The sequence below is a fragment of the Talaromyces atroroseus genome (genome assembly GCF_001907595.1).
Source record: "Talaromyces atroroseus strain IBT 11181 chromosome Unknown scaffold_0, whole genome shotgun sequence".
NCBI lineage: Eukaryota > Fungi > Ascomycota > Eurotiomycetes > Eurotiales > Trichocomaceae > Talaromyces > Talaromyces atroroseus.
Window position 1 is genome coordinate 594,021 of NW_017971432.1, and position 24,953 is coordinate 618,973.

At 46.7% G+C, this 24,953-nt stretch overlaps 9 protein-coding genes across 9 annotated transcripts, besides 1 other annotated feature; 5 read left to right on the forward strand and 4 right to left on the reverse strand.

The window, feature by feature from the left end:
- Positions 1-2,912: 2,912 nt before the first annotated feature.
- Positions 2,913-4,573, forward strand: UA08_00206 (4-aminobutyrate aminotransferase; the record flags this gene model as incomplete). Its single annotated transcript, XM_020259987.1, has 4 exons — positions 2,913-3,130; positions 3,197-3,232; positions 3,308-4,470; positions 4,530-4,573. The coding sequence occupies 4 exons, from the start codon at positions 2,913-2,915 to the stop codon at positions 4,571-4,573; spliced, it is 1,461 nt and encodes a 486-aa protein (XP_020124644.1).
- A 309-nt stretch (positions 4,574-4,882) lies between these two features.
- UA08_00207 (Transcription elongation factor spt4) lies at positions 4,883-5,423 on the reverse strand (the record flags this gene model as incomplete). The annotated part of the gene is made up of 3 exons (XM_020259988.1): positions 4,883-4,916; positions 5,014-5,264; positions 5,343-5,423. The coding sequence occupies 3 exons, from the start codon at positions 5,421-5,423 to the stop codon at positions 4,883-4,885; spliced, it is 366 nt and encodes a 121-aa protein (XP_020124643.1).
- A 549-nt stretch (positions 5,424-5,972) lies between these two features.
- On the forward strand, positions 5,973-7,616 carry UA08_00208 (Serine/threonine-protein phosphatase T; the record flags this gene model as incomplete). The annotated part of the gene is made up of 4 exons (XM_020259989.1): positions 5,973-6,206; positions 6,278-6,713; positions 6,786-7,516; positions 7,581-7,616. 4 exons carry the CDS (start codon positions 5,973-5,975, stop codon positions 7,614-7,616), a joined length of 1,437 nt encoding a protein of 478 aa, XP_020123912.1.
- A 495-nt stretch (positions 7,617-8,111) lies between these two features.
- On the forward strand, positions 8,112-9,927 carry UA08_00209 (hypothetical protein; the record flags this gene model as incomplete). The annotated part of the gene is made up of 6 exons (XM_020259990.1): positions 8,112-8,133; positions 8,187-8,257; positions 8,343-8,479; positions 8,549-8,661; positions 8,726-9,591; positions 9,694-9,927. The coding sequence occupies 6 exons, from the start codon at positions 8,112-8,114 to the stop codon at positions 9,925-9,927; spliced, it is 1,443 nt and encodes a 480-aa protein (XP_020123911.1).
- A 280-nt stretch (positions 9,928-10,207) lies between these two features.
- UA08_00210 (hypothetical protein) lies at positions 10,208-12,209 on the reverse strand (the record flags this gene model as incomplete). The annotated part of the gene is made up of 3 exons (XM_020259992.1): positions 10,208-10,525; positions 10,578-12,097; positions 12,161-12,209. 3 exons carry the CDS (start codon positions 12,207-12,209, stop codon positions 10,208-10,210), a joined length of 1,887 nt encoding a protein of 628 aa, XP_020124527.1.
- Positions 12,210-12,690: 481 nt separating this feature from the next.
- On the forward strand, positions 12,691-17,813 carry UA08_00211 (hypothetical protein; the record flags this gene model as incomplete). The annotated part of the gene is made up of 7 exons (XM_020259993.1): positions 12,691-12,906; positions 12,975-15,008; positions 15,072-15,401; positions 15,454-16,384; positions 16,443-16,948; positions 17,010-17,454; positions 17,506-17,813. 7 exons carry the CDS (start codon positions 12,691-12,693, stop codon positions 17,811-17,813), a joined length of 4,770 nt encoding a protein of 1,589 aa, XP_020124528.1.
- Positions 17,814-18,024: 211 nt separating this feature from the next.
- On the reverse strand, positions 18,025-19,546 carry UA08_00212 (Pre-mRNA-splicing factor cwc2; the record flags this gene model as incomplete). The annotated part of the gene is made up of 6 exons (XM_020259994.1): positions 18,025-18,515; positions 18,574-18,613; positions 18,691-18,976; positions 19,032-19,163; positions 19,221-19,231; positions 19,295-19,546. 6 exons carry the CDS (start codon positions 19,544-19,546, stop codon positions 18,025-18,027), a joined length of 1,212 nt encoding a protein of 403 aa, XP_020124529.1.
- Positions 19,547-19,975: 429 nt separating this feature from the next.
- On the forward strand, positions 19,976-21,556 carry UA08_00213 (Ribosome-interacting GTPase 2; the record flags this gene model as incomplete). Its single annotated transcript, XM_020259995.1, has 8 exons — positions 19,976-19,991; positions 20,101-20,115; positions 20,175-20,199; positions 20,262-20,693; positions 20,763-20,908; positions 20,971-21,028; positions 21,098-21,262; positions 21,349-21,556. 8 exons carry the CDS (start codon positions 19,976-19,978, stop codon positions 21,554-21,556), a joined length of 1,065 nt encoding a protein of 354 aa, XP_020123950.1.
- A 360-nt stretch (positions 21,557-21,916) lies between these two features.
- On the reverse strand, positions 21,917-24,874 carry UA08_00214 (hypothetical protein; the record flags this gene model as incomplete). Its single annotated transcript, XM_020259996.1, has 5 exons — positions 21,917-22,904; positions 22,969-23,425; positions 23,756-24,357; positions 24,434-24,533; positions 24,610-24,874. 5 exons carry the CDS (start codon positions 24,872-24,874, stop codon positions 21,917-21,919), a joined length of 2,412 nt encoding a protein of 803 aa, XP_020123951.1.
- Positions 23,659-23,692: a repeat region (Identified by RepeatMasker using a combination of RepBase library and repeat library created with RepeatScout).
- Positions 24,875-24,953: the final 79 nt, after the last annotated feature.

A 24,953-nucleotide genomic window follows, 5' to 3' on the forward strand; every position in this document is an offset into this window, starting at 1 on the left:
CATTACATAGCGTATAGTAGCTTTAAAATTTTGGAACTAAAATAGTATAAACAGCCTACTCCTTATGGGAAGCGCTGTGCTGCTTCACTTTCTGTATCGTTTCACTTCTCAGCTTGCCAAGCCTTGCGCGTCCTCAATAACCAAAGGCACAAGCTCAGGGATAGATACTTGCGCAGATGCGTTGAACCTCCGTCTCTTCAGTGTAAATATCTTGCTTGAGCTACCTCTCGGTAGGTGCTTCCCACTATATGTCCTTTTCTGGTCATCGTAGGATACAAAGAGGGCAAAGATTGCAAAGTGCAATTGACTGGTTGCATGATTCTGGTCGTTTTCTCGTTCAGAAAAGCCACTCTCTGCAAGTGCTCGAGCTGTATGGAGATGTGGATGATGGATGCATTTCGCAAAATTTGTAAATGCCCGGAGTTTGGGCCAGATAGAAACCTCCAATACCTTACTTGTGCTGTCGATGATCTCGCCGTTTGAATAATACGCAGAAAAGAACTGATTAAAGAGCCAAAGTTCGTTCCCTGGATTCACAGGAAGATTCGAGAACTGCGTTTCTATGTTTCTTTCTAATCGTATAGGAGATGTAAGGCATCGGATCCTGTCTCCCGTTCTCGAAGAAAGATTTGGGAAAAAACTTGATGTTGTCCTTCAACTGCTGACTATTGGTGCACTTTGAGGGTCTATCGCGTGGTCAAGCTTTCTGTCTGTCTTCTTCTCCCAAAGTTGCTCAAATACTCTCTATCGTGAGCTGTCGGCAAGAATCCTGATCATGCCATATCTTCTTGGTCTCCTGAAGGGGTCCCTTCTCGAAATGGAGGCCGTAGTGACTTGGAGAAGAAATAGGAGCATTGCGATGTCTTGATTGAGGGTCTCGTACCTCGTATCCTGGCTCGGACATTGACAGCGAGCGGATGAGCTGGGATCGTAGCAGCGCGAAGCTTGGAAGACGGCATATCAACCTCTAATACAAGGGTGGTGCCTGATTCATCCCGGATATCAACACTACCAGCCGTGAATACCTTGTAGTGCTGATCATCAAGGTCCTCTGTAGCATCTTCGGTGATGTCTATCCGTGCGAGGCTGGAAACCTCTGTCAAATCCAAACTTCCTGAGAGGGGCCACACATCTTAAGCATTATCCAATTGTAAAGATCTTTCTATGCGTGGAACATGGCGGTTTTATCCTCAAGCATGCTCGGATCATCTTCAGTCTCTTATGAGAGAAAACAGCACAGAAGATTTAGAGTCCGCACAATCACCTGATGCATAGCATATGCAGAAGCAAAGTAGCTCTTCCCTGAGGGCAATTTTATTGTCTCTTTTGCAAATTTCCTCCTTACAGATATCGGAGTCATCCTAAATGCCCTAGGATTTAAGCGGTCTTTCCAACAGACTCTGTAACTGTTGAAGTCTCTTGGCGGGGCGTGGCTGCACTTCTGTTATAGTCAGCCACATCTTGACTACAGCAGACAAACAACTTATAAAGTGAAGCGGGATGGATCATTCAAGGACTTACTAATTCAGATTTAGCCCATTCCAGAAAAGCGCGATGAGTATTTGTTCACGCAACGACTACTTCTTGGGGTACCGACTCGCAGATAGTCGGCCAGTAAAATTTTCGATGAGGTCCCCATGAAATATTTCAGCAAAAATGTATCTCGTGGTATTTAGGAATCGAGTTGCGCAGCAAGTTATTAGCGCGTGAGGATCACTGAGATGGTGGTGGACGAGGCAGGCAGTAGTCTGCCCGATGTAGCGAATATAGACCAACCGCTCAAGCCAACAGAACTGGTTTGGATTTTGAAGCGTAGGACTAAGTCAATAGTAGTGGGCTTTTGCTGGATGATTGAGCAAGAATCTTGTTGGCAAATATGAATTGGAGAAGAAGGGAAAAAAAGGGCGAGCGTGAATCAGAAGCAGCCGGGGCCCAATATATGTATTTTCTTAACAAAGAATGAAATAGCTGGACATTTCCACATTACCTAGGTATGGTCTTGGATAATCTGCAGGCAACAATTCTTTGTAAGGACAACAATGACCTTTGGCATGCCCTGGACATCAACGTTTTCATGACTAAGCACCTCATGAATTGAATGACACAGTGTGAGAAGGCAGTGAACCTCTAAAATGATGATACTTGTACATATTAATATGGAAGCTTGACTTATAAAAGCCAGTTCTTGGTTCAGGCTGAAGGATATGCAATTTGTTCATAGAGAGGTCAAAGGTTGTTCTCTGAGTGTGCTCTTTCTTCCTGAAACTTGTATGAAACCAACCTCACGCATAATCCAAGAAGAAGGGTACCAATCAATACCATGCAGTTTCATTACAGGAATGTTTCTTAACGGCATTCCACAGAGTTTATCCTGGCCTGAAAGTATTAGACTACAGTTACATGAAGTCATTTGGGTGAGGGACATGCGATAACGATAGCGATAGCGCTTATCGATAAGAAGCTTATACATTCTGCTTTTAGATTAGCGCTGATGACGGACTCGCCGGCTTGGCGTCGGCAGCTACGGGACCTGCGATTGGCTGCCGCCGCCGAGTCGCAGCACTTATCGCCGCTTGGCGGTCAAGCTGTTGCGGGGCGGGCGTTATCATCAGTCCAAGGCTCGCGGTACATAACAGCTGCGGCGTCCTCTTTTTCTGTGTGTCAATCGCTTCCACACTCAATTCCTCTCGTATAATCTGTACGTGCCTCCACCTCTATTGTTGATTTCTAGATCCCCTCTGCAATTTGGGCATTGTGCTTTTCTCGTCTTGCTCCTATCCCTTGCCAATACTGCACGCATATTGTGACTTGACGGCACATTGATTGGGAACTACTTGCAATTGCACACACATTGGGCTTTTGCTAACTGAAGTGAAAAGAATATGACCTCTGCACTCCGATCCAGCCTCAACATGAGGCCCGTAGCACGCATCAATGCGTCTCGTCTCTTCAGTACGGCTGCTACTCGCCGTGCGGCACAGCCCTTCTTTGCACAGGAGCCCAGCGCTCCCTCGGTGCAAACCGCTATTCCTGGCCCTAAAAACCAAGCTGCAGCCAAGGACCTCCTTGAAGTCTTTGACATTCGCAGCTTGAACCTTCTCGCTGATTATGAGAAATCCATTGGAAACTAGTATGGAATCAACCTTCCTTATCTCTTGGAGAGCACAGACCACTAACCTAACACCTATCTTGCTAGTATTGTTGACCTGGATGGTAATACTTATCTTGATGTGTGAGTTATACATGCAATATAAGCACTTTTATTTGTTGATAGGAGCTTGATCTAATATTGCATTGCGCTGGGCAGTTACGCACAAATTGCTTCCATTCCCGTGGGTTACAACAACCCTCATCTTGCCGCTGCTGCTACCTCACCGGAGATGGTGCGCGCTCTCATTGACAGACCTGCCCTCGGAAACTTCCCTTCCGCGGACTGGTCTCATATTCTTCGAACCGGCCTTCTGAAAGCTGCTCCCAAGGGAATGAACCAAGTGTTCACCGCACTGGCGGGATCCGATGCCAATGAGACTGCCTACAAGGCTGCCTTCATGTACCGTCGCCAGCAGGAACGTGGTGGATCAGAAGTTGATTTCACCGAGGAGGAAATGCAATCAGTCATGGTGAACCAGGGTCCTGGTTCACCTCAAATGTCCGTGCTGTCGTTCAAGTCGGGATTCCACGGTCGTCTCTTTGGCAGTCTGTCTACTACGCGAAGCAAGCCAATTCATAAGCTCGATATCCCAGCATTCGACTGGCCCGCTGCTCCCTTCCCATCCCTCAAGTATCCTCTTGAAGAGCATGCCAAAGAAAATGCCGAGGAAGAGCAACGTTGTTTGCAGGAGACTGAGCGTATTATCAAGGAGTTCCACAACCCCGTTGCTGCTGTGGTAGTCGAGCCTATTCAATCTGAGGGTGGCGACAACCATGCCTCACCCGCTTTCTTCCAAGGTCTCCGAGACATCACCAAGCGCAACAACGTGCTGTTCATTGTTGACGAGGTCCAAACTGGCGTTGGTGCCACCGGAAAATTATGGGCTCACGACCACTGGAATCTAAGCACTCCTCCCGATATGGTTACATTTTCCAAGAAGGCCCAAGCTGCTGGTTACTACTACAATAACCCCGCTCTGCGACCCAATAAGCCATACCGTCAGTTCAACACCTGGCTAGGTGACCCAGCCCGTGCCATCCTGTTCCGCGCTATCTACGAGGAAATTCAGAGCAAGAACCTGGTCGAAAACACCGCGTTGACCGGCGACTATCTGTACAACGGGCTTGAGACCCTTGCTAAGAAATATCCCCAGGCCATCCAGAATCTCCGTGGCAAGGGACAGGGAACCTTCATCGCCTGGGATTCGCCTAACCGTGACGAATTCCTTGCCAAGGCCAAGACTGTTGGTGTTAACATTGGCGGAAGCGGAGTCAGTGCTGTTCGTCTGCGGCCAATGTTGATCTTCCAGAAGCACCATGGTACGTTTTTCCCCCTCTCTTTCTCTTTGTTGCTGTAGCATATGCTAACTTTTCCACAGCCGACCTGCTTCTTGAGAAACTCGAAACACTAATCAGCGCGTAATTTTCTTATATACAGTAACTGTATTATGATATCATGGATTTCGTTTTTATGTTTTCTTTTAATACCACAGGTGGTTCGGTTCTTATATTATATAGGAGGTTCAAGGCAAAAAATATGATTGTTTGGATTCGGGATATCATGTTGTCGAATTTCAATAGTAGATGAAAAAGAAGTGTCTCAACTAAAAGTATATGCTAGTTGCAATGAACGCCATGCTATTTATTTATATATATCCAAAATGGATATTGGATGAATCAGACCTAAACACCGTTCCCAAAGCAAAGCAAAAGCCGTATCGTATCACCCGAATCACGATTCTTCTTCGTTCGCACTTCCATCTCGCCTAGAAAGTCATGCATAGGTCAGGAAAGCTCGACACAAAGGACAATTTACGCAGAATTTGGAAGATTTGAAAAGCGAGAAAACAAAGGCTCGCTTACGGAATGTATTTAATCCCAGCATCTTCCAACGATGCAACAGTCTCCGTCGGCAAAGTCCCAGTGACCTTGATAGCATAGGTCCCCGGCACATAACCTTCCAATCGCTGCCAGCGCGCGACCCAGCTCTGGCGCTCATCGATGATAGATATTAGGCCTTCGAAGACCTGTGATGTGCATTCTTGAATGGCGTCGTTGTTGCCGCGCAGTTGGAGGACGTGATCGCAATTTGGGCAGCCTTCTCGGGCGAATTTCTGTTTTGTCACAACCATTGAGAGTTAGAATATCTGACTGACTCACTTGACGAGGTGAGGGAAAAGGCGGAAACTCACGCTTTGTGGCATGACGACTGAGCAAACCATGCATGCGCGAAGGGTGCGTACTTGTCCTGGAGGGACGACGAAGGAAGTCATTGTGTCTGTCTGTCTGTCTGTTTGTTCCTGGAATAGATCTTGTACTTCTTTTCTCTTTGTGTGTGTGTGTCTCTGTCTTGACGCTCCAAAGTAAGTGAGTGGTTCGTATAATAGTAAGCTTAGCCCTAGAGCTAGTTAGTTGGCAGGAAGGAACGAAGCCTTCGGTCGATGTTTCTGGAACGCCAAAAAAAGCGATAAGCGGGCTCCCGCCGCAGAACTCGAAAATAAACCGAACGACTGGGGAAAAGCTCAAAGTTTCCTCTCACAGGGTGCATCGCTGGCCATCTTTTGAGTATTTTATTTTCATTTATTTCCTATTTATATTTGATTCTGCTCTTTTCGTTTCTTCGAAACCTTGTTCGCTCCTTACCTGAATCCCTCGCCACCGCTTCGTTCCAGGTCTTGTGCCATTTTGCGGCCCTACGCTCGGTGTTCGTGTGCCTTGATAACCGTTCTCTTTTATTCGCTTCTTGATGCTTGGGATTGCTATCTAGGGGGACGCTCGAACAACATATTGATATTGCGTTTCTTTCTTTTATAACTAACTAAATGACTTCCTCCGCCGCCGAGGCTGCCACTGCGTTGAAGCAGCAAGGCAATAAGGCTTTCGCCCAGCATGATTGGCCGACTGCGATTGATTTCTACACCCAGGCCATTGACAAGTATGACAAAGAGCCGTCGTTCTTCTGCAATAGAGCGCAGGCTCATATCAAACTGGAGGCTTATGGATATGCTATTGCCGATGCGACAAAGGCCCTGGAGCTTGATCCGTCCTACGTGAAGGTAGTAATATATCATTCGCGCTGTGATCTTTTCTTTTATTTGCTACTCATACTAATGCGGAATATAAATAGGCATATTGGCGACGCGCATTGGCCAACACCGCTATCCTAAACCCTCGCGCTGCGCTCAAGGACTTCAAGTCAGTCGTCAAGCGCGAACCAAGCAATCGCGATGCGAAACTGAAGCTTACGGAATGTGAGAAACTGGTTCGGCGCATGGATTTTGAGAAGGCGATCGAGGTGTCCGAACCAGCATCTGCTTTTGAAGATCTCGATATCGATGCGATTGCTGTCGAAGACAGCTACGATGGAGTGCGGCTCGATGAAGCGATGACACAGGAATTCATTGATGACATGATTGAGCGGTTCAAGAATGGCAAGAAGATTCACCGGAAATATGCGTTCAAGATTGTGAAGAACGTGCTAGACATCGTCAAAGCAGAGCCGACTATGGTCGAAATAGGGGTCGAAAAGGGTACCAAACTCACAATCTGTGGTGACACACATGGTTAGTGCAACTACACGATTTTTTCTTTTTGCTACACGCAGAGATACTGATGGCTAATATTTTTTCAAACAGGCCAATATTTTGATCTTCTGGAGATTTTCCGACTGAATGGTTTCCCATCTGATACCCATGCTTATCTGTTTAACGGAGATTTCGTCGACCGTGGTTCCTGGTCGACAGAGATTGCCCTTCTCCTGTATGCATACAAGTGGCTGCGACCTGACAAATTCTTCCTCAACCGCGGAAACCACGAGACAGACGACATGAACAAGGTATACGGCTTTGAGGGAGAGTGCAAAGCCAAGTATAACGAACATGTCTTTAAGGTCTTCTCTGAATCCTTCTCCGCTCTACCTCTGGCCACTCTTGTGGGCAGCAAATACTTTGTCCTACATGGTGGTCTGTTCTCCGACGACAATACTACACTCGATGACATCCGCAAACTCAATAGGCATAACCAGCGTCAACCCGGCCAATCTGGTCTTATGATGGAAATGCTATGGACCGATCCTCAACCCGAGGACGGCCGTGGCCCTAGCAAGCGTGGTGTGGGCCTTCAGTTTGGCCCGGATGTCACCAAGCGCTTCTGCGAGAAGAATGGTCTGGAGGCCATTATTCGCTCTCACGAAGTGAGGATGGGTGGGTACGAAATTGAGCATGACGGACGATGCATTACTGTCTTCTCTGCTCCGAAGTACTGCGATGCCACTGAGAACAAGGGTGCCTATATCAATGTTGGACCGGAACTCAAGCTTGAATACCATGTATTCGATGCGGTGCCTCATCCGGACATCAAGCCAATGGTATGTTTTCTTCCACTCTGTCAAAAAACAAAGCCAACCAACCACTAACGTTCCATCCTTATAGGCCTATGCTCAAAATTCTCTCATGTCAATGATGTAGACGAGTTATGGTGGAATCAACACATAACCTAGGGAATGTCCGAAATATTATGTTCGGTTTTAACACGACAGATGCCTGAATCATGTTTGGAATGAAAAAACGATACTAGATCACGATTCCGTTACCATATGTACCCCCTTTTGAGCTTGAGATATAAACGCATACGGCGAGCGCTACGTGTGGAGCGTTCTTGCATAAGGAGTCGAGTCGGTTAGATAAAGAGCATTAGGCGGGGCTTTGGGTATTTGATCTGTTTTTGATTATTTGCCTTTATTGTTCTGAGTTGGTCGAAATGAAGAAATGATCGTTATTATATACAAAAATAAGTAAGCCCTAGTTATATGCGGGGAGCATTAGTTGACCCGCCTGATTACATACGTACTATGCTGCGAGCCCCGCAGCCCCCCGCCGCAAGGAGTCCCTCTATACAACCTTTTTTTAAGATCGGTGCTTCTTTTCTCCAATTTTATCTCGTGCTCTACGGTAGAAGAAGATATGGAGTACGATCCAAAGACCCGTGAGCGTTCCTTAGCTGCCAACCACTTGAATTGCGTTGACACGAAACAACAGCCCAATACTTGACGTCGGACGAGACGAGCTTCGCCTCTGTTTCGGCTCGAGACCGATGGCCAGTTATCCTTGTAAGCTAGAGCTACGTGCTATTGCCAGAATCCTTTTCTTCTCTCTTTCTGCCTAGTTCTGAATTGCTGACGTGAAGGGTACCAGACTGGCGCAATTGACGACCTTCACCGGACAGTTGGCGACGTCCCTACCACGGAAACTGAAAAGCGAGCGGAGGGAAAGACTATTATTGAAGAATTGGCTAAATTGAAATACGAATTGCAGCATAACCGGCAATTGACGTGAGTCTATTTCTTTTGCCATTGCTCTAGTACCAGTACTAATCGATTCGCCGGCGAAAAAAATGATAGACCACTACTCGAGGATGGCGAGCCTGATATTGCCGAATATAACGAGGAATTGGAGAAACGCGGAAACCCAACTTGGTATAACGTCCCATGGCTTTATTCTGAATGTTATCTATGTACGCCTTTTTTGTGTTTCGGTTGATTATGTATGAGCGTACACATGCTGACCTGTTTCCGTAGATCGAAGACTTGCGACTCTCTTCAACCGGTCCAAATACTGGAAAGGCTATGATGTCTTTTCGCGTCAGAAAATGTCTACTTTCAAATCATCGCGTCCAGCTGTCCTCGAATTGGCCGGTAGATACAGAGCTCTAGCCCTGGAGGCCGAGAAAGAATCAAAAGAAGGACTCTCTGGAGAGCAGATCGAAGAGGCCGAACAACTCATCTTCGCTGAAATGTGCGAGATTTGCCTATGGGGGAATGCAACTGACCTCTCCCTGCTCACTTCTCTTACCTACGAAGACATCCAAAAACTGCAAGGTTCCGAAGCCCGTAAGGCCTCGGAAAAGAACATACTCGTCAACGACATGAAGGCTGCGTATGACGTTCTGCGAGATGCGCGCAAGACCAAGAAGGCCGGCGAAGAACGAAGAGTAGACATTGTCCTCGACAATGCAGGCTTTGAGCTTTTCGTCGACCTAATCCTTGCCGGATACCTGCTCTCTTCGGGCTTGGCCACGACTGTCGTTCTGCGTCCCAAAGTGGTTCCCTGGTTTGTCTCAGATGTTATTCCCAAGGACTTTGCGGATTTGTTGAATGCGCTTGCCATTCCTCAGGCATTTTACACTGCGGCCGACGAATCAGACTCTGACTGCAAGCATCCTCCTCTTTCTGACGAGGAATTGAAGAATATCGACTTTCTGTTCAGTCAATGGAGTACGTTCCATGCGGAAGGAAAACTGGTCCTGCGCCCGCATCGATTTTGGACAGCTGCAGGATCTTATTGGCGTCTGCCGAAGACTGCGTCTGATCTTCACGAGGACCTGCAGGCTTCTGAACTCGTCCTTTTCAAGGGTGATCTCAACTACCGCAAGTTGACAAGCGACGTAAGTTTTTGCTCCCCCCACCTCTATAATTTACGTATGTCTATGGAATCCTCGAAGTACCACCATTTTAACACCGAACCAATCCACGTGATATATATACAGGCTGCTTGGGACCCTACAACCACATTCACCGAAGCCATAGGACCCTTAGGCCCCAAGTCCGGGGTCCGTATCCTGTCCTTCCGAACCTGCAAAGCTGATGTCGTTGTTGGTCTTCAGCCCGGTGAAGATGAGCGTCTACGCCAATTGCCGGGTGGAGGTGGCGACTCCGGTGCTAGAAAATGGGCCTGGAGTGGTAAATGGGCTGTGGTGTCGTTTTGTGACGGGAAGAAATGAATGAATGGATCTTATATGTTTTGTTAAGATATTGAGGAAGGAGAGACATGTTCCAAGGTCGGTGGAAGTGAATAGAAGATACATTTAAGATATAGACGGACGAAAAGAATATGACTGAAAACGAATCTAAACAAGCTGTGATGCACAGATTGAAGTAAAAGAACGAATGAATAGATTGGAGAACTCGATTCTATATCGGTGTAAAGTAAAAGACGACAGAATCGAGGAGTACCTGCGTAAGGCAAACTATCACTTTCAAACAAGACGAAATGGGTATCAATCAAATTACAATGTAGCGAACATTTTCTTTTTCCTCTTCAAGTTGGCCCCCGCCTTTCTGCCGTGGTTGAATGGCCTTTGTACGTTTCAGAGTCCGGGTTTCTCGTGCAGTAGCAGTTGATAGGGCTGAATGTTGCCAGTGAGTATTTACGACTGGTTCAGATGACATCGGCGGAGAGGATGGTAGCTTGACAGTATTGTTGTTTTCGGTGGGAGAAGTGCCGTGTATACCCTTTTCGGGAGACCCAGCCAATCGAATCAATATATTGCTTCCATCAAATCCCGGTCCTCGATTCCTTCGATTATCTGCAAGACAATGCTGTGAATCATAAGGTAATTGATCTGCGGACTCTTCAAGGCAGATTACCTACCTGCAACATTTCCTCATTATTGTCCACTGGAAGATGTAAACCCTGGTCACCAAAATCGTGAACTTGTACTCCCGCATGTGACTTCTCTTCGAGACTCCGCTGAGCATCGTTTACGGAAAGTTTCCTGTTGGAAAGACTCAGAGCGGCGACTTCTTCTTTCAAGCGCTGAATTTGCTGCGAATACATTTGCCGTTCTTCGTGGACTGACACCCGATACTCTCTCATTTTCTCCTTATATTCCTGACATCGTGCCTCATATTTAGCCGCACGCTGTTTCAACTTGGTCTCCTTCTCAGAACGCCGTTCTTCGTATTTTCCCATTTCTCCTTTCACCCTTGCTATGGTCTTTTTCAACAAAGCATTTTCCTTCTCAAGTTCAGACACCTTGTTTTCGGAAGACTTTGCTAAATTTCGAAGCTTTTCTAATTCGTCATCTTGTACCTTCTCTTCAAGATTCTTATTCGCTTCGTCAAGGGCTTGTTGTAGCCTAATAATTTCAGCTCGATCATCTTTACATAATTCCTCCGAGTCTGTCTGTGCATCTGGACTGCCAACTACTCCATGTTGTTCAAGTGTCTTCCGTAGATTCTCGACTTTATGTTTGAATTGAAGTGTTAGAGCGGTTTGTTTTGCAAGTTTTTGAACCAAGTCTTCTCGGTCAGCGTCAACATCCTTGCTCATCATATCCGAAGCAAGCCCAGCCACACGACGCTCCATCTCCGCGACTTTTTCTTCCTCTTTTTGCAACTTTTCTGCCAAACGCATGGCCTCTGTATCTTTCTTTCGCGCATATGATTTTGCCACTGCACGGTATTCAATAAGCCTCCTGATCTCAAAATTGGTCCGTTTGCGGTAGTTTTCAAATTCCGTTTTCCAGTATTGACCTGACTGTGAGCGTGGATCATTGAGATCAACAGTTTCGTCGCGGTCCTCGGTTACGACCGCATTGGCGATATCATTTGATATGTCTTTGGTAGAGAACGACTCATTGCGCGCAGGTTCAATCGTTTTAGGAGGCTCTTCTGTATGAAGCTCTTTGGCGTCGATTAGGCTCTGTGTCAACCTGCTTCGAGGTCTCGACTTTCCATCAGATTGGCTTGACATCCATTGGCTGGTTACCGAACCCGCGGATGAGGGTGCGAAACTGCTACTTCTTGACTGAGGCCGATCCCGTTCCGAATCCCCATGAACAGCCGTGTCTCCAAATGATACGGTCTTGCGCCTATTTGATATAGTCCCTGGCGTGACGAGAATGCTTTTCGTCGGAGACACGCTGAGTTGATTTGTCGCATCTGAGCTCGATTTCTCTTTCGGTTCTTGTTGTTGTTGTTGAATTGTGGCCATTTCGATGGTCGGATGAACCGCGTCCTTCTTGCGTATCAATGGCGTTTCGCTGTTTTTCATAGTAGCTGGGCGCTCATTATTGTCGTTGTCTTCACCAGCAGGGGTCCCGAAGATGACACTCCTGAATGCCCGCATAGCGAACACCGGAGCAGGGGTTTCAGGCGGATCCATTGCGCCTGGGTTGTCTCGAGATGTGTCAGTATGCAAATCGCGTAGCAGGCTTCAGATACGAAACCTACCAGGGGCCCGGCTCTGGTCGTCGGTTTGCCCTGTAATCCAGCCTAGCATCGTGGGGCTTGTTGGCACTTCCTTCTGTTTCACAGCTAACGTAGCATCGGAACAAAAACAACAAAGATATGGACATGCTAGTCCAATGATGGAGGCGTTGCTGGCCGTTGACGTGGTTTGCTGTGTTTTGTTTACAGGTCGTCCACGGGCAGCTCGTGGTGGGTCACCGCCTGCCCGTCTTGAGCTGGCACGGGCCCAACAGCTGCCAGCGAACCCAGCCCGCTTTGGGTAAGGCGCGGTGGATCCTTATCGATACCGCCATTTAAGACGTAGAAAGATTCCGTGGTAGATGACTCGATCTTCTCTTTTTCTGTCATCCCAATCCACGTCTGCTACTTACTCACCCCAGCTTAAAATGCGTTTCTTTGAAAAATAGAGGGCTGCGGCTTCGGCTGCATTCTTTGTCACTTCCCGTTGTGACAAGGGCGACCTGTCTCTATCCCAGACTCCATATGATAGATCTCTCGCTCACAGCCCCGCTATGCCTCACAAGAAACAGAAAAAACCAACCAATGCTCTTCAAAATGGCTCTCCCAAAGGGGAGGCAAAGACGTCTGTCTTTGACTCATCACCCGTCAAAGGTCCGGTTCTAGCCTCCACAAACTACAGAGAGATCCATCAAGATGAAGCCGAAGCGCTGAGATCAATTTACGGCGAAGATTTTCAAGATGTAGAGCTTAGACAAGCAGCTTGGCAGGTATGCGCTCCGAAGCAGCCCTTGTATGATTATTCAATGGTGAATCAGTATCTCACAGTTGCTTCAAGAAATCATCTGAAGTGGCGTTTAAGCTGCGCCTCAGAGCGTCTTCGGATCCTAACGTCAGCGTCTTATTGTTCGTCGAGTTACCAACAACATACCCGAAGACCGTGCCCAACCTGGTTATCGAAGAATCGGATGACCTTCGCCAAGGCCCGAAATCAAGAATTGAAATGGTTATAAGAAATAAGCCGAAAGAATTACTCGGCTCGGAGATGATATATGAGCTAGCGGTGAACATTCAAGAAGTCCTTGAGGATGCCGCAGTTGCACGGGCAGAGGATAAAGATATGCCCAGCTTGGAAGAGGAGCGTATCGAACAGGAAGCCGCGGCCATTCAGCAGGCAGAACAGCACAGGAAAGAGGAGCTTCGTAAACAAGAAGCGGCTACGGCTGAAGAAGAACGAACACTACAAAGGCTGTTGCAAGATAAGATCAGACAGCGCGAGCGTATAAAGGCCCGAGATTCTCGACGAAAGAGCCGGTCTGCGGCATTGGATGTAGCTGAAATTCCCGATGACAACTCCGGCTACATTGCATTTGATCCCCCGTTGGTCATGAATGATATCGACAACCGACAGCTCACTTTTCAAGCGGTTTCTAGCAAGACGCTGATTCAGTCCTCTCAGAATACAGAGACGTTTACAGCAAGGCCCCTTGTATCTGAAAATCGGTCTCGTATTCCGCTTGTGGTGTTAAAGGAAGTTTATGTTGAGGAGAAGTGTCTGGACTCTCTAGCATTTCGGCAGCAAATGCGAACGAGTGAAGACAAACTCGAACTTCTGAAGAAGCTACGCCATGCAAATATAGTTGATCTGATCGGCTTCAAAATATGCCGTCCGTTACAAGCACAGGACACATCAAGCTGCAGTTGGCAAATTTGTGTACTTTTTGAATACGCAAATAAAGGCTCATTATCTGAACTATTGGACATGGTAGGCGCCATTGGGGTAGATTCAATTCGCTCTTGGATGATTCAGTTGCTCGAAGCGCTTGACTTTTACCACCGAAATGGCGTTGTGCACGGTGATATTCATTGCGGCCGTGTCATGCTTTTTCGCCATGCCACGGGGAGCACTACTGTTAAACTTCAAGGGAATATCGAAGCGGCTCTACCGCAAGGTGGTGACCGTCAACAGACACTGGCGACTTCAAGATCTCCATTCTGGTTGCCTCCGGAACTGACACAGAACGACGCGCACTCGACAGCCAAAACTGATGTTTGGGATCTCGGTATTGTACTACTGCAGATGGGATTTGGCAAAGATGTACTGCAGCGTTTTACATCTGCCAATGCCGTCATGAACAGTCTTGATCTTTCAATGCCTCTGCACGATCTTCTGCGGGAGGTTTTTAAACCAGATCCAAAGAAACGCCCAACCGCATTTCAACTTCAACCGTCAGAATTCTTTCGAGTTGACGCTCCTTTACTTGAGAATTCCCCAACTTATCACTCCAATTCTTACATGAAACGACCTCGCATGGACTCCCAAATTGGGTTGCCCAGTTTCTCGCGTTATGCTCACGACTTTGATGAAGCTGGTCGGCTAGGGAGAGGCGGGTTTGGCCAGGTAGTCAAAGCACGAAATAAATTGGATGGCCGCTTCTACGCTATCAAGAAAATATCTCAAAATTCCGCGAGTGCATTAAAAGACACACTTTCTGAAATCATGTTGCTGTCGAGGCTAAACCATCCTTACGTAGTCCGATACTATACAGCATGGCTTGAAGAGGACCATGATGCAATTGACTCTGATGTTTTGTCATCAACTGAAGATGATTCAATCGGGGATCGTGATTTAGGCGCAAGTACTAGCGGCTTGGATTTTATCAGTTCCAGCGGATATCCCAAGGTCGAGTTTGGTTACGACAGTGGAAATGAAGAAGACACCGCGTCTTTAGATCAAGAACAGGTTGAATCAAAGGGATTGATTATTAGCAACACAGATACCGGTGGCGAAATCAATCGGGTGCGGTCAGGGTCACAGGGCCGACCTGTGACGAACACCCTCTACATTCAGATGGAATATTGTGAGAAACATGTAAGTTTTGCCTGGATGGAAATATGCTCGCTCATGTGCTAAGCTTATTCTGACAATTCTAAGACTTTGCGAGATCTGATCCATGATGGCCTCTACGATGATATCGACCGTTGTTGGCGTCTTTTTCGTCAGATTCTGGATGGCATAAGCCACATCCATAGCAATGGCATCATCCATAGGGATTTGAAGCCGGATAACATCTTTATAGATGTGGCCAATAACCCTCGTATTGGGGACTTTGGTTTAGCAATGAGCGGGCATTTTACAACAGAAGTGCGTTCTTCTGGAGCAACGGAAATCGCAGGATATTTTACCCGCAGTATCGGTACAACATACTACGTTGCACCCGAAATCAAATCAACATCTACTACTCAATATAATGAGAAGGTCGATGTTAGTATTACTATCGTGAACACACTTTCGCAAGCCCGCTAACTGTCGACAGATGTATTCTCTTGGCGTTATCTTCTTTGAGATGAATTATCCACTACGAACGGGCATGGAACGAGATCATACCCTACGAGCTTTGCGCGAGAAAAATCACGTCTTACCCCCAATATTTCAGCAAGCAGAAAAAGCAATTCAGGGAGAGATCATCGAGTCCCTACTTAGTCATCGTCCTAGTGAACGACCATCTGCCTCGGAGCTCCTCCAGAGCGGCAAAATACCTCTGCAGGTTGAAGAGGAGACATTCAGAAGGGCCATAATTGGCCTCCTATCAGATCCCAATTCCCCTGACTACAAGAAGATATTATCGGCCATATTTTCTCAGTCCCCGAGGAAGGTTGAAGATCTCACGTGGGATATGGACTCCCGTGGGAATCCAGAAGCGAATGAAATGCTCATTCGGGGACTTGTCAAAGAGAAGCTCATACAGATTTTTCGTCGACATGGAGCTGTGGAGAGTGCAAGACAAAATGTTTTTCCCCGATCAGGTCATTACCAAAATGGGGTTGTACGTTTATTGGATGCTTCTGGGAACATGCTACAACTTCCATTCGACCTCACGCTACCCAATGCTCGGGCAATTCCTCGACAAGATCCGTCATTGGAGAAAACATTTTCTTTTGGGAAAGTTTATAGAGAGTCACCACATGGCGGCGAACCTAAATCCCACCGCGAAGCTGATTTTGATATAGTTTCTTACAACACATTGGATCTTGCTCTTAAGGAGGCAGAAGTCATCAAAGTCCTTGATGAAATTATCGAAACATTTCCAGTTCTAAGATCTGTCCCAATGTGTTTCCACATCAACCACTCCGATTTACTTCAAATAATTATGGAATTTTGTCGAATTACTCAGGCTCAAATGCCGGTCACAAAGGAGGTACTCAGCAGGCTAAATGTTGGCAAGTGGACAATGCAGAAGATTAGAAGTGAGCTTCGATCTCCTACCATTGGAGTAGCCTCGACCTCCTTAGACGATTTGGCTAGGTTTGATTTCCGAGGCAAGTGATCTATCTACTCGCGTCATGACCCAAGATGGAATTATTAATGCTCTTTTTGCAGATACTCCTGAAAGAGTTCAGCAGAAATTACAAGTAATCATGGAGGGCACCGAATTTGCTGATAGGCTGCCGCCTATTTTTGCTCGTATCAAGGCTCTAGTTTCCTATATCCATGGGTTTGATGTTAAGCGCAAGGTCTATATCAACCCACTGGCAAGCTTGAATGACAAATTTTTCCGAGGCAGCATTCTCTTTCAATGCATATTTGATGGGAAACGACGGGATGTTTTCGCCGCTGGAGGAAGATATGACCGACTGATTCAAGAATTCAGGCCCAAACTGCTTTATAGTCGCGCTCAGGCACATGCAGTAGGCTTTAATCTTAGCTGGGACCGGCTGAGTTCGTCAATGGTCGAACTCATAAAGAATTCTACGAGGGTTTTCACGAAGCACAATGAAAACGAAATCGAAAGCTTTTGGCGATCTCGACGGGTATGTTCTCATTCTACCTCCTCTTGTGTACAGTTATTCTTAATGCTGACTTTGAATGTAGTGCGATGTCCTCGTTGCAAGTTTCGATCCAACTGTACTCCGCACATTGGGAGTGCGAATTGTGCAAGAGCTTTGGTCGCATGACATAATATCTGAGCTTGCAGTAGATGCGTCCTCATTCGAAGGGCTGATGTCTCACTACAAAGAGGATAGCCATACATGGGTCGTGATAGTCAAAGCCGATAGCAACGAGCGCGGACTCAAAATCAGGAGTCTGGTCAAGAAAGAGGAATATGATGTGAGAACGTCTGATCTGGTTCCTTGGCTGCGCACAGAGATACGGTCTCGAAATCAGCGTGAAAATGTAGTCGACATTCCTAAACTGCTGCGAAATCCCAATCAGCCAGATACCGGCGGGCCAAGCGGAGATCGAGCGAATGACGTGCGTATTCTAGTCGCACAGCACAGGAACAAGAAAACGAACCGACGAAATATTATTGACTCAGGTAAGTTCAAGGCAGTTTTATCAGCAAATCAGTATTATCTAACGTTTTCAGCTCTTCTACGTTCTCGTGAACTTGTAGAAAAAGCCCTCAATGGGCCCATTGCTGCTATTGATACGAGGGATGATCTACTAGATGCCATTCGGGATACGCGTTTAAGTGACCCTGACAGCTGGCGTACAGTTATTCAAAACGCCCCTCTCACAGAGCGGAAATACCTTGCGCAGGTTCACGAGCTGCTTCAGGACCTTGCTACTGAGTATGCACCAGGCGGAGGTAAGGAGCACGGCTCGCATAATGCCTTCATCTATAATTTCCGCACTGGAGCGTGTATATATTATGACTTGGGCCGTTCAGCGTGAAAATAACGAAGAAAAAAAAATGTAAATCCGGTTACGACACTGAATTTAACCCCCTATTAAGCAGGTTGGGTGTATATCTTAAGTTCACATAAAAATGAAATGAAATGAGAAAAAAGGAATTCGTCACGTCTTTCATTCGATTATACCTTTGGTCCCTTTAATTTCCCAAACACCAATTAATATACAGAAAATATTCGATTAAATCAACCTATCAGTCGCTATCATCGTCACTTCCATAACCGACCAAAGGCCCGTTGGAACTTGGCGTAGCAGGTTGTGCTGCCGGCACGAATCCTTTGAGAGCAGCCAAAGTCGAACTTGACAAAATACCACTTTGCACTTGATTGGCACTATCTTGTATGTCCGCTGAAGGTGTCGGAGCATTTTCAATGAGGCGCGGTTGTCCAGAAAATTCAAGCTGTGCGAGATTTCCTCCAGCTGAGCTTTCAATTTCTTTTGTTCGCGCATACCAGATCTCATCCGAGGGTTCGTAACCGTCTAGACCAAAGGTCCCTTCAATTTTCTTCCTCTTTCTCGCTTCCGGGTCGCGGCCTTCGATTTCTGCAACAAACTCGGCAGGAAGCGCCCTGCGGATGGCCTCCGCGGCTTGCTCTTCAAGGCGCTGTGCCTCTCGTTTCTGAGCTAGCGGGTTGGGGTCAACTGTTGCCCATCGGACGTTCAAGATTTCATTATGATCCAAGCCTGGTCATTAAAGATTAGCCAACTGATTTATAAACGAGGGAAGTGGTCAAAGGCTGACTTTGATGTGCCATAGCTTCCTTTGCGAATTGAGCGTTGGCCTAAGCATAAACGTGTCAGTATATCCATCGCGCAATTAGAGATGGTTGTGACCAAAGGCGAACATAGAAATACATACTTCATTCGAGTAAGTGACGAATCCAACACCGCGCGAGGTCAGAACACGGATTCGCTCGACCTGGCCCCATTCTTGGAAATGGCGAGCAACAATCTCTTCAATGTCATCACTAACATGAATTTTGCCAACATATAATGTCCTATTTTGTCTCGTGAACGAACCAACTCCGCCCATATCATCTCTATAATCACTGAATTTGTCCCGACCGAAACAGTCAACGTTTGGATTGAAAATGTCGTGTATTGTTGGTAGGCGATGAAGGTATTCGCATTCCTGGCCTTTGGGGCTGGGTTTTTGTTAGCAAGTATAGTTAATCTATCGAAAGAAAGATATAAACTTACCAAACGCCACGTGCAAAGAAGAGACAGAAGTATGAGCCGGCTACTTTGTCGGCGCGAGTGTAGCCACTATCTTTGGCAACGTTGCATCGGCCAGGCGCAGCAGTTTGTGAAGAATATTTGTCTTCACGATCTCTTAATTGGAAATTAGAAACATGGACAAAACGAATTCGAGTATAAACTTAAGCTTACCCGCCGGACCACTTTTCGCATAGTAAGTTAGCATTGAATATATACAATTGAATGCGGACCAATTATTGACATACTTTATTGTACCATATGTTAAACGTAGTTCCTGTCTGTGGAGGAGGCTCAGACTTGACTGTTGACGGATCAACCTGTGGCCTCGCTGGTCGTTTCTTCCGTCTGATGATCTTCTTGGTCTTCTTCTGAGGAGCTTCGCTGTCGGCCGTAGCCACGAGGGCACCGTCATGGTCTGTAGTAGATGAGGGCTGCGCAAGCGCGGTCTCTACATCTGCCGACCCTTCCAGCGGTTCTGGGGTTTTCGTATCCGCCATATTGCTATTGCGCTTTTGTGGGTGTCGTTGGGGTCTAAAGTTAAAGCTTTATCGGAGTCGCGGCGGAAATTGATGATAGTTGTGCTTATGTAATCTATTCTGCCATTCGCCGCCGCCTTTGATATTTGGATATCAAAAAAAGTTGACTGGACGATTTTAGCCTGTTGATTTGCTATGATTCTTAATTCGCTTTTTTTCCTTTCCGTGACTTTTATTCTGACACATACGACTACGATAATCCACGAATACTTGTTTGCATCCACCATTCCAATCACTCGGTACTTTTCTCAGTAAATCTGATTGCGGGGAAGCCTCCAAGCCGTCAAGATGGTGAACATCACAGATAAAATCAAAGAGTAAAGGGCCGACTATCCCCACAAAACTATGGGCGCCTGAAGCTAATCAATTCATTGTAGAATTGAAGATGAGATGCGAAGGACGCAGAGTAAGTTTGCTTGTCAATGGTGTAGTGACTTGTCATATGCCCGCATCAGACCCCATGGCATGGGGCTTTTTGTATCAATATTGACGCTGTTCCTTTCCGCACCTAACAGAGAATAAGGCTACGGGTAAGCTAAACCATGCTAAAACGTATATTTTGCAGCTCCAATACTAATACGTAATATAGAATATCATTTGGGTCTATTAAAAGGGTAGGCAAAGCCCGAGTTTAACCGAATAGTGTGGGATGACAGTAAACTCACTTCCCTCACAGAAAACTTGCCCGCCTCAGGGCACAGCTTCTTGAGCCAACTGGAGGTTCAGGCTCTGGTGGAGGAGCTGGATTTGATGTCAGCAAGAGTGGTGATGCTCGTGTGGCTCTCGTCGGATTTCCATCTGTCGGAAAATCGACATTCTTGTCCAAAATCACCAAGACCCGTAGTGAAGTAGCTGCTTATTCTTTCACTACGTTAACGGCTATTCCGGGTGTCCTAGAATATGGTGGGGCCGAAATTCAGATCCTGGATTTGCCTGGTATCATCGAAGGTGCCGCGGAGGGTAAAGGTAGAGGTCGTCAGGTCATATCTGCAGCTAAGACGAGTGATCTTATTCTCATGGTCCTTGATGCTACCAAACGGGCCGAGCAACGAGCTTTGTTGGAGGCGGAATTGGAAGCTGTGGGAATCAGACTTAATCGCGAGCCGCCGTGAGTCGAATGTGTTTTGTTGTTGCGAAATTCTTTAATGTCATGTTCACTGACCTTGTAGCACCACAGGAACATTTACCTGAAAGCGAAGAAGACGGGCGGCATGAAAATCTCATTCCAGAACCCCCCGAAGAACCTGGATGAGAAGATGGTCTATAATATCCTGAGAGACTACAAGATGCTTAATTGTGAAGTTTTGGTGCGGGATGAGTACGGTATGTGACTAGAAGCAACCGCACAACAGGTGAATGGACTATTTCTAACTTTTTTTTTGCAGCGACTGTTGACGATTTAATCGATGTGATCATGAAGGATCATAGAACATACATCCGATGGTCAGAATCCTTTTTTTTTACGTGATTGAAAATAGCGAAAGACTTATGCTAACTAGCATATCAAACTAGTCTATATGTATACAATAAGATCGATAGTGTCAGTCTCGATTTCTTGGACAAGCTCGCTCGTGAGCCCAACACGGCGGTCATGAGTTGTGAGCTCGATTTAGGTGTACAAGACGTCGTTGAAAGGGTATGGAAAGAACTTCGATTAATGCGAATCTATACCAAACGGTAAGCAATTCGTTCCCTCTTTCCCTTCAAGCTTTAGAAGAATAAAGTTCTTGGGAAATCTAACTCTGTATCTTTGTTACCAACAGAAAGGGCGTCGAACCTGATTTCAACGAGGCACTTATCGTGCGCAGCAACTCGAGTATAGAAGACGTATGTGATGCTGTGCACCGTACCCTTAAAGACACATTCAAGTACGCTCTTGTATGGGGAGCAAGCGCTCGACACGTGCCACAGCGCGTGGGATTAGGGCATATGGTGGCCGATGAAGATGTTGTTTCTATTGTTGCGAAGTAAATTGCAAGTGAAAAGAAGCTCCTTTATATAGAGGCATTGAACATTTTCTCAGTCAATCTACTTCATATGGACAATCGAATAAGTATTATTTGGATCTTTTTCAGTTGAAATTGGTTTCTATCGCCCGAAATGAAGTCAAGATCGTCTTCGACGCCCAAGAAAGCATCCAAAACTCAAACTAGAAAGATATGGAATTGAAGAGGAGGAAGAAGAAAAAGAAAAATAAAAGAAAAACCCGAAAGGAAATACAAAGAACGGGAAGGGTGTAAGTACAGAAATCTAAAAAAAGAGTGTCAAGTATGATACAATGAAATAGACCCCGGTAGTATAAGCCATGCTGAGCAATCCTATGTCAACCATCTAAGAGTCTTTCTTGCGGAGCAGCTTTTCCAGGTCTGCCAGCCTCGAGTTCGTGCTTTCGCCTTTCTTGTGACCTGCCTCGCTGAGTGCTGTCGACGATAGAGCACGCTTGTTCTCTTGAATCTCCAGTACCTGATCCTCAACCGAACCATCCATAACCAAGCGCCAGACTGTAGTCTCACGGGTTTGGCCAAGTCGATAGACACGGTCAATAGCTTGGTCTTCGATTGCTGGGGCCCACCAGCTGTCACACAGAACCACCTGGTTTGCAGCAACCAGATTCAGACCGACGCTGCACACATTCAGACTTGCTAGCAAGACTGTGCAGCTGGGGTCGGTGGTGAATTCGGCGATAGCCTGGTCCCGGTTATTGGAGTTTAGTTTGCCGTCGATACGTGTGAAGCGTATGCCGTTCTGAGTCAGGTGTGGCTCGACGACGTCAAGGAAGGAAGTCCACTGGCTAAAAACTACCGTCTTTGTTCCTTTCGTTTGCCCTTTAGCAGCCAGAATCTTGACCAGAGCTTCGATCTTACTGCTTGGTGCACTAGCATCCACCTCGACTGCCCCGGCATCCTCGCCCAATTCTGTTGCAGGTGAAACAAGAGAGTTGGCCTCCTTGATTTCAGCTCGGCACAAGGGGCACTTATGCTGTCTCTCAATGACTTGCGTAATGCAAGCTTTGTCAAAGGCATGCGCGCAGGCTGTGATGACGGGTTCGCTTAAGGAGTCAAGACAGATGGCGCAAGTCTCTTGGCTTTCAATTTGGACTTGGAGCATATCCTGGAGAGCCTTGATATTCTCCGGTGTCAACTCAACGACCTTGTCCTTCTCAAGCATAGCCATCAATTTGTCCACACGGTTCTTGCAAAGAGCCCAATGGTTGCACACCTGGCGCATCCGTAGGAGAACTTCAAGGACATGCGAGTATGTCGTGCGGCCGTTTGGCCCACTAGAACGATACTTATCAAACGTGCCTTGGGCTTCGGCACTGTATATTTCATTGGCATTCTGTTCGGAATGAGCATTGAGGTTGATAGCGAGAAAGAACATACCTGAACATATCATATTTTTCCTGCTCGTGGGGATGAAATTTAACGCGCAAGACATGCATCTTCATAGGCGGCAGGCGCAGATTGACGAAAGACATGTCCTTACGACGTCTTAAGCAAATTGCTTTCATCAAAGCCTGCAAAAGGGTGGCACCAGCAGGATTTCCAGAGCTTAGTGGACGAATAAGGACAGCATTGAACATAGATAATTCTTCCAAGCCGCCTGAAAGTCGGAGGAACCGGATCTGTGAGTAAAGGTCTTTGAGCGAATTGATAATAGGAGTACCAGTCAATGTCCAGCGAGAGTTGGCTTTGAAATGACAGGCTGCGAGGGCACCCTTCGTGTGCGGGTTTCGGATTGTGTGTCCCTCGTCGAGGACTACACGACGCCACTGAATGGAGTAGAGACCATTCCGAGTGGTTTTGGCTGCCTTTTTATTGGGGTCATACTCTGAGATTACTGTCCCGTAAGTAGTGATGACTACCCCAAACTGACTCAGATTTTTTGAGGTTTCCTTCTTTACTGTGCCATGATAAATGTGGATTTTTGGCAGATACTCTGGCTTCACATGTGCTTCGATCTGCTGCTTCCAGTTACTCATGACACCGACAGGGCTGATTATGAGAGTCGGCGCAGAAATCCCATTATCGTTGGCTTTCGAATTGGCCATTATCAAGGAGATAAATTGTATTGTCTTGCCAAGGCCCATGTCATCTGCAAGTATACCACCACTTGCAAGAGGTGGAGGTTGACTCGTAGCATAGTTTGTAGCAAGATTTCTATACCTACCGCCTTCTTTTTTCCACAATTGCACGTTGTGGTCAGCCCCAGCCTCAGGCAGTTTGGGAGACTCTTTTTCAAGCATCCATGCCAGCCCTTGCCGCTGGTACGAAAGAAGCTGGGTGTTCATAGCGATTGGTATCTCAGCCATTGGCATATTGGCTAGGTCAGACTCTGTGATACCGAACTTCTCTACCGCCTGACTCATTCTGTTGATATTGATAGAACTGCTCTGTTGAAGAAGGTCCTCTAAATTCGTAGGGTCGACTATTCCTTTAGGGGTGCTAAGATTAGGATACAAGCCACTGCTCTGGCCGTTCATAGAAACTCGCTTCTTATTCTCGGCTTCTTGAAGTGCTCGTTTGCGTTGCCATTCATTTCTGGCCTTGTCTTGCTCGGTTCGAATGAGTTCAGTGATGGGTAGTCGATCGGCTAGCATGCGGTTCTTTGTTCGATCTCTTAGGACAGGATTTGTAGGGCCAAAAAGAGTGATGGCAATGGGGCAGTCATAGGCCCCGATTGAGCCCGTAAGCATTCCTTCCATCACCAGACTTTTATCATCCTGGATATCGTTAGTGGCTAGCCGCCCAACTCCTTCAGATATCTTGACTCTACCATGTATTTTGCCAAGTCAGCAGCCACATTTCGGGGAATGTGGCCTATCTGAGCACCCATGACATTTTCTACCTTAATAGCGTTTGGGTCGTATTTGTTGGTGGGCTCTCTCCTAAGAAAGACACGTTCACCAGCGCTAGCATAGCCACTATAAAAACGCACTCCCACGATCCTAGTATTTATACAGCCTAGCTATTGTCAACTAGACGCTCTTTGACATTGACTATGAAGTAGAAGCTGCCAAATACCGTAGATTTGAAACGCGCTGATATCTAAATCACTGACACTTTGACTCGACTGAACCAGGTCATCGACACCAGTCTCGTCATCGTCGCGTTGACTGAATGAAATATACGCTGTGGATTCCCCAAAACGCTGGCCATTGCTCACATTCGCCAGCGCAGCGTTCATTCGATCATTGCGCATAAGCTTAGACGGGCGAGACGCGTTCTCTTGGTCATTTTGTGTCAGATCGACCACATCAACGCGACGTTTGTTGCTGCGGCCAACCATCTTGGCCAGCCAGCTTAGAGTCGCTAACCAGAAGAACGTCCAATCCTTCAAACAGGTAAAAATATCACCGGATTTTGGA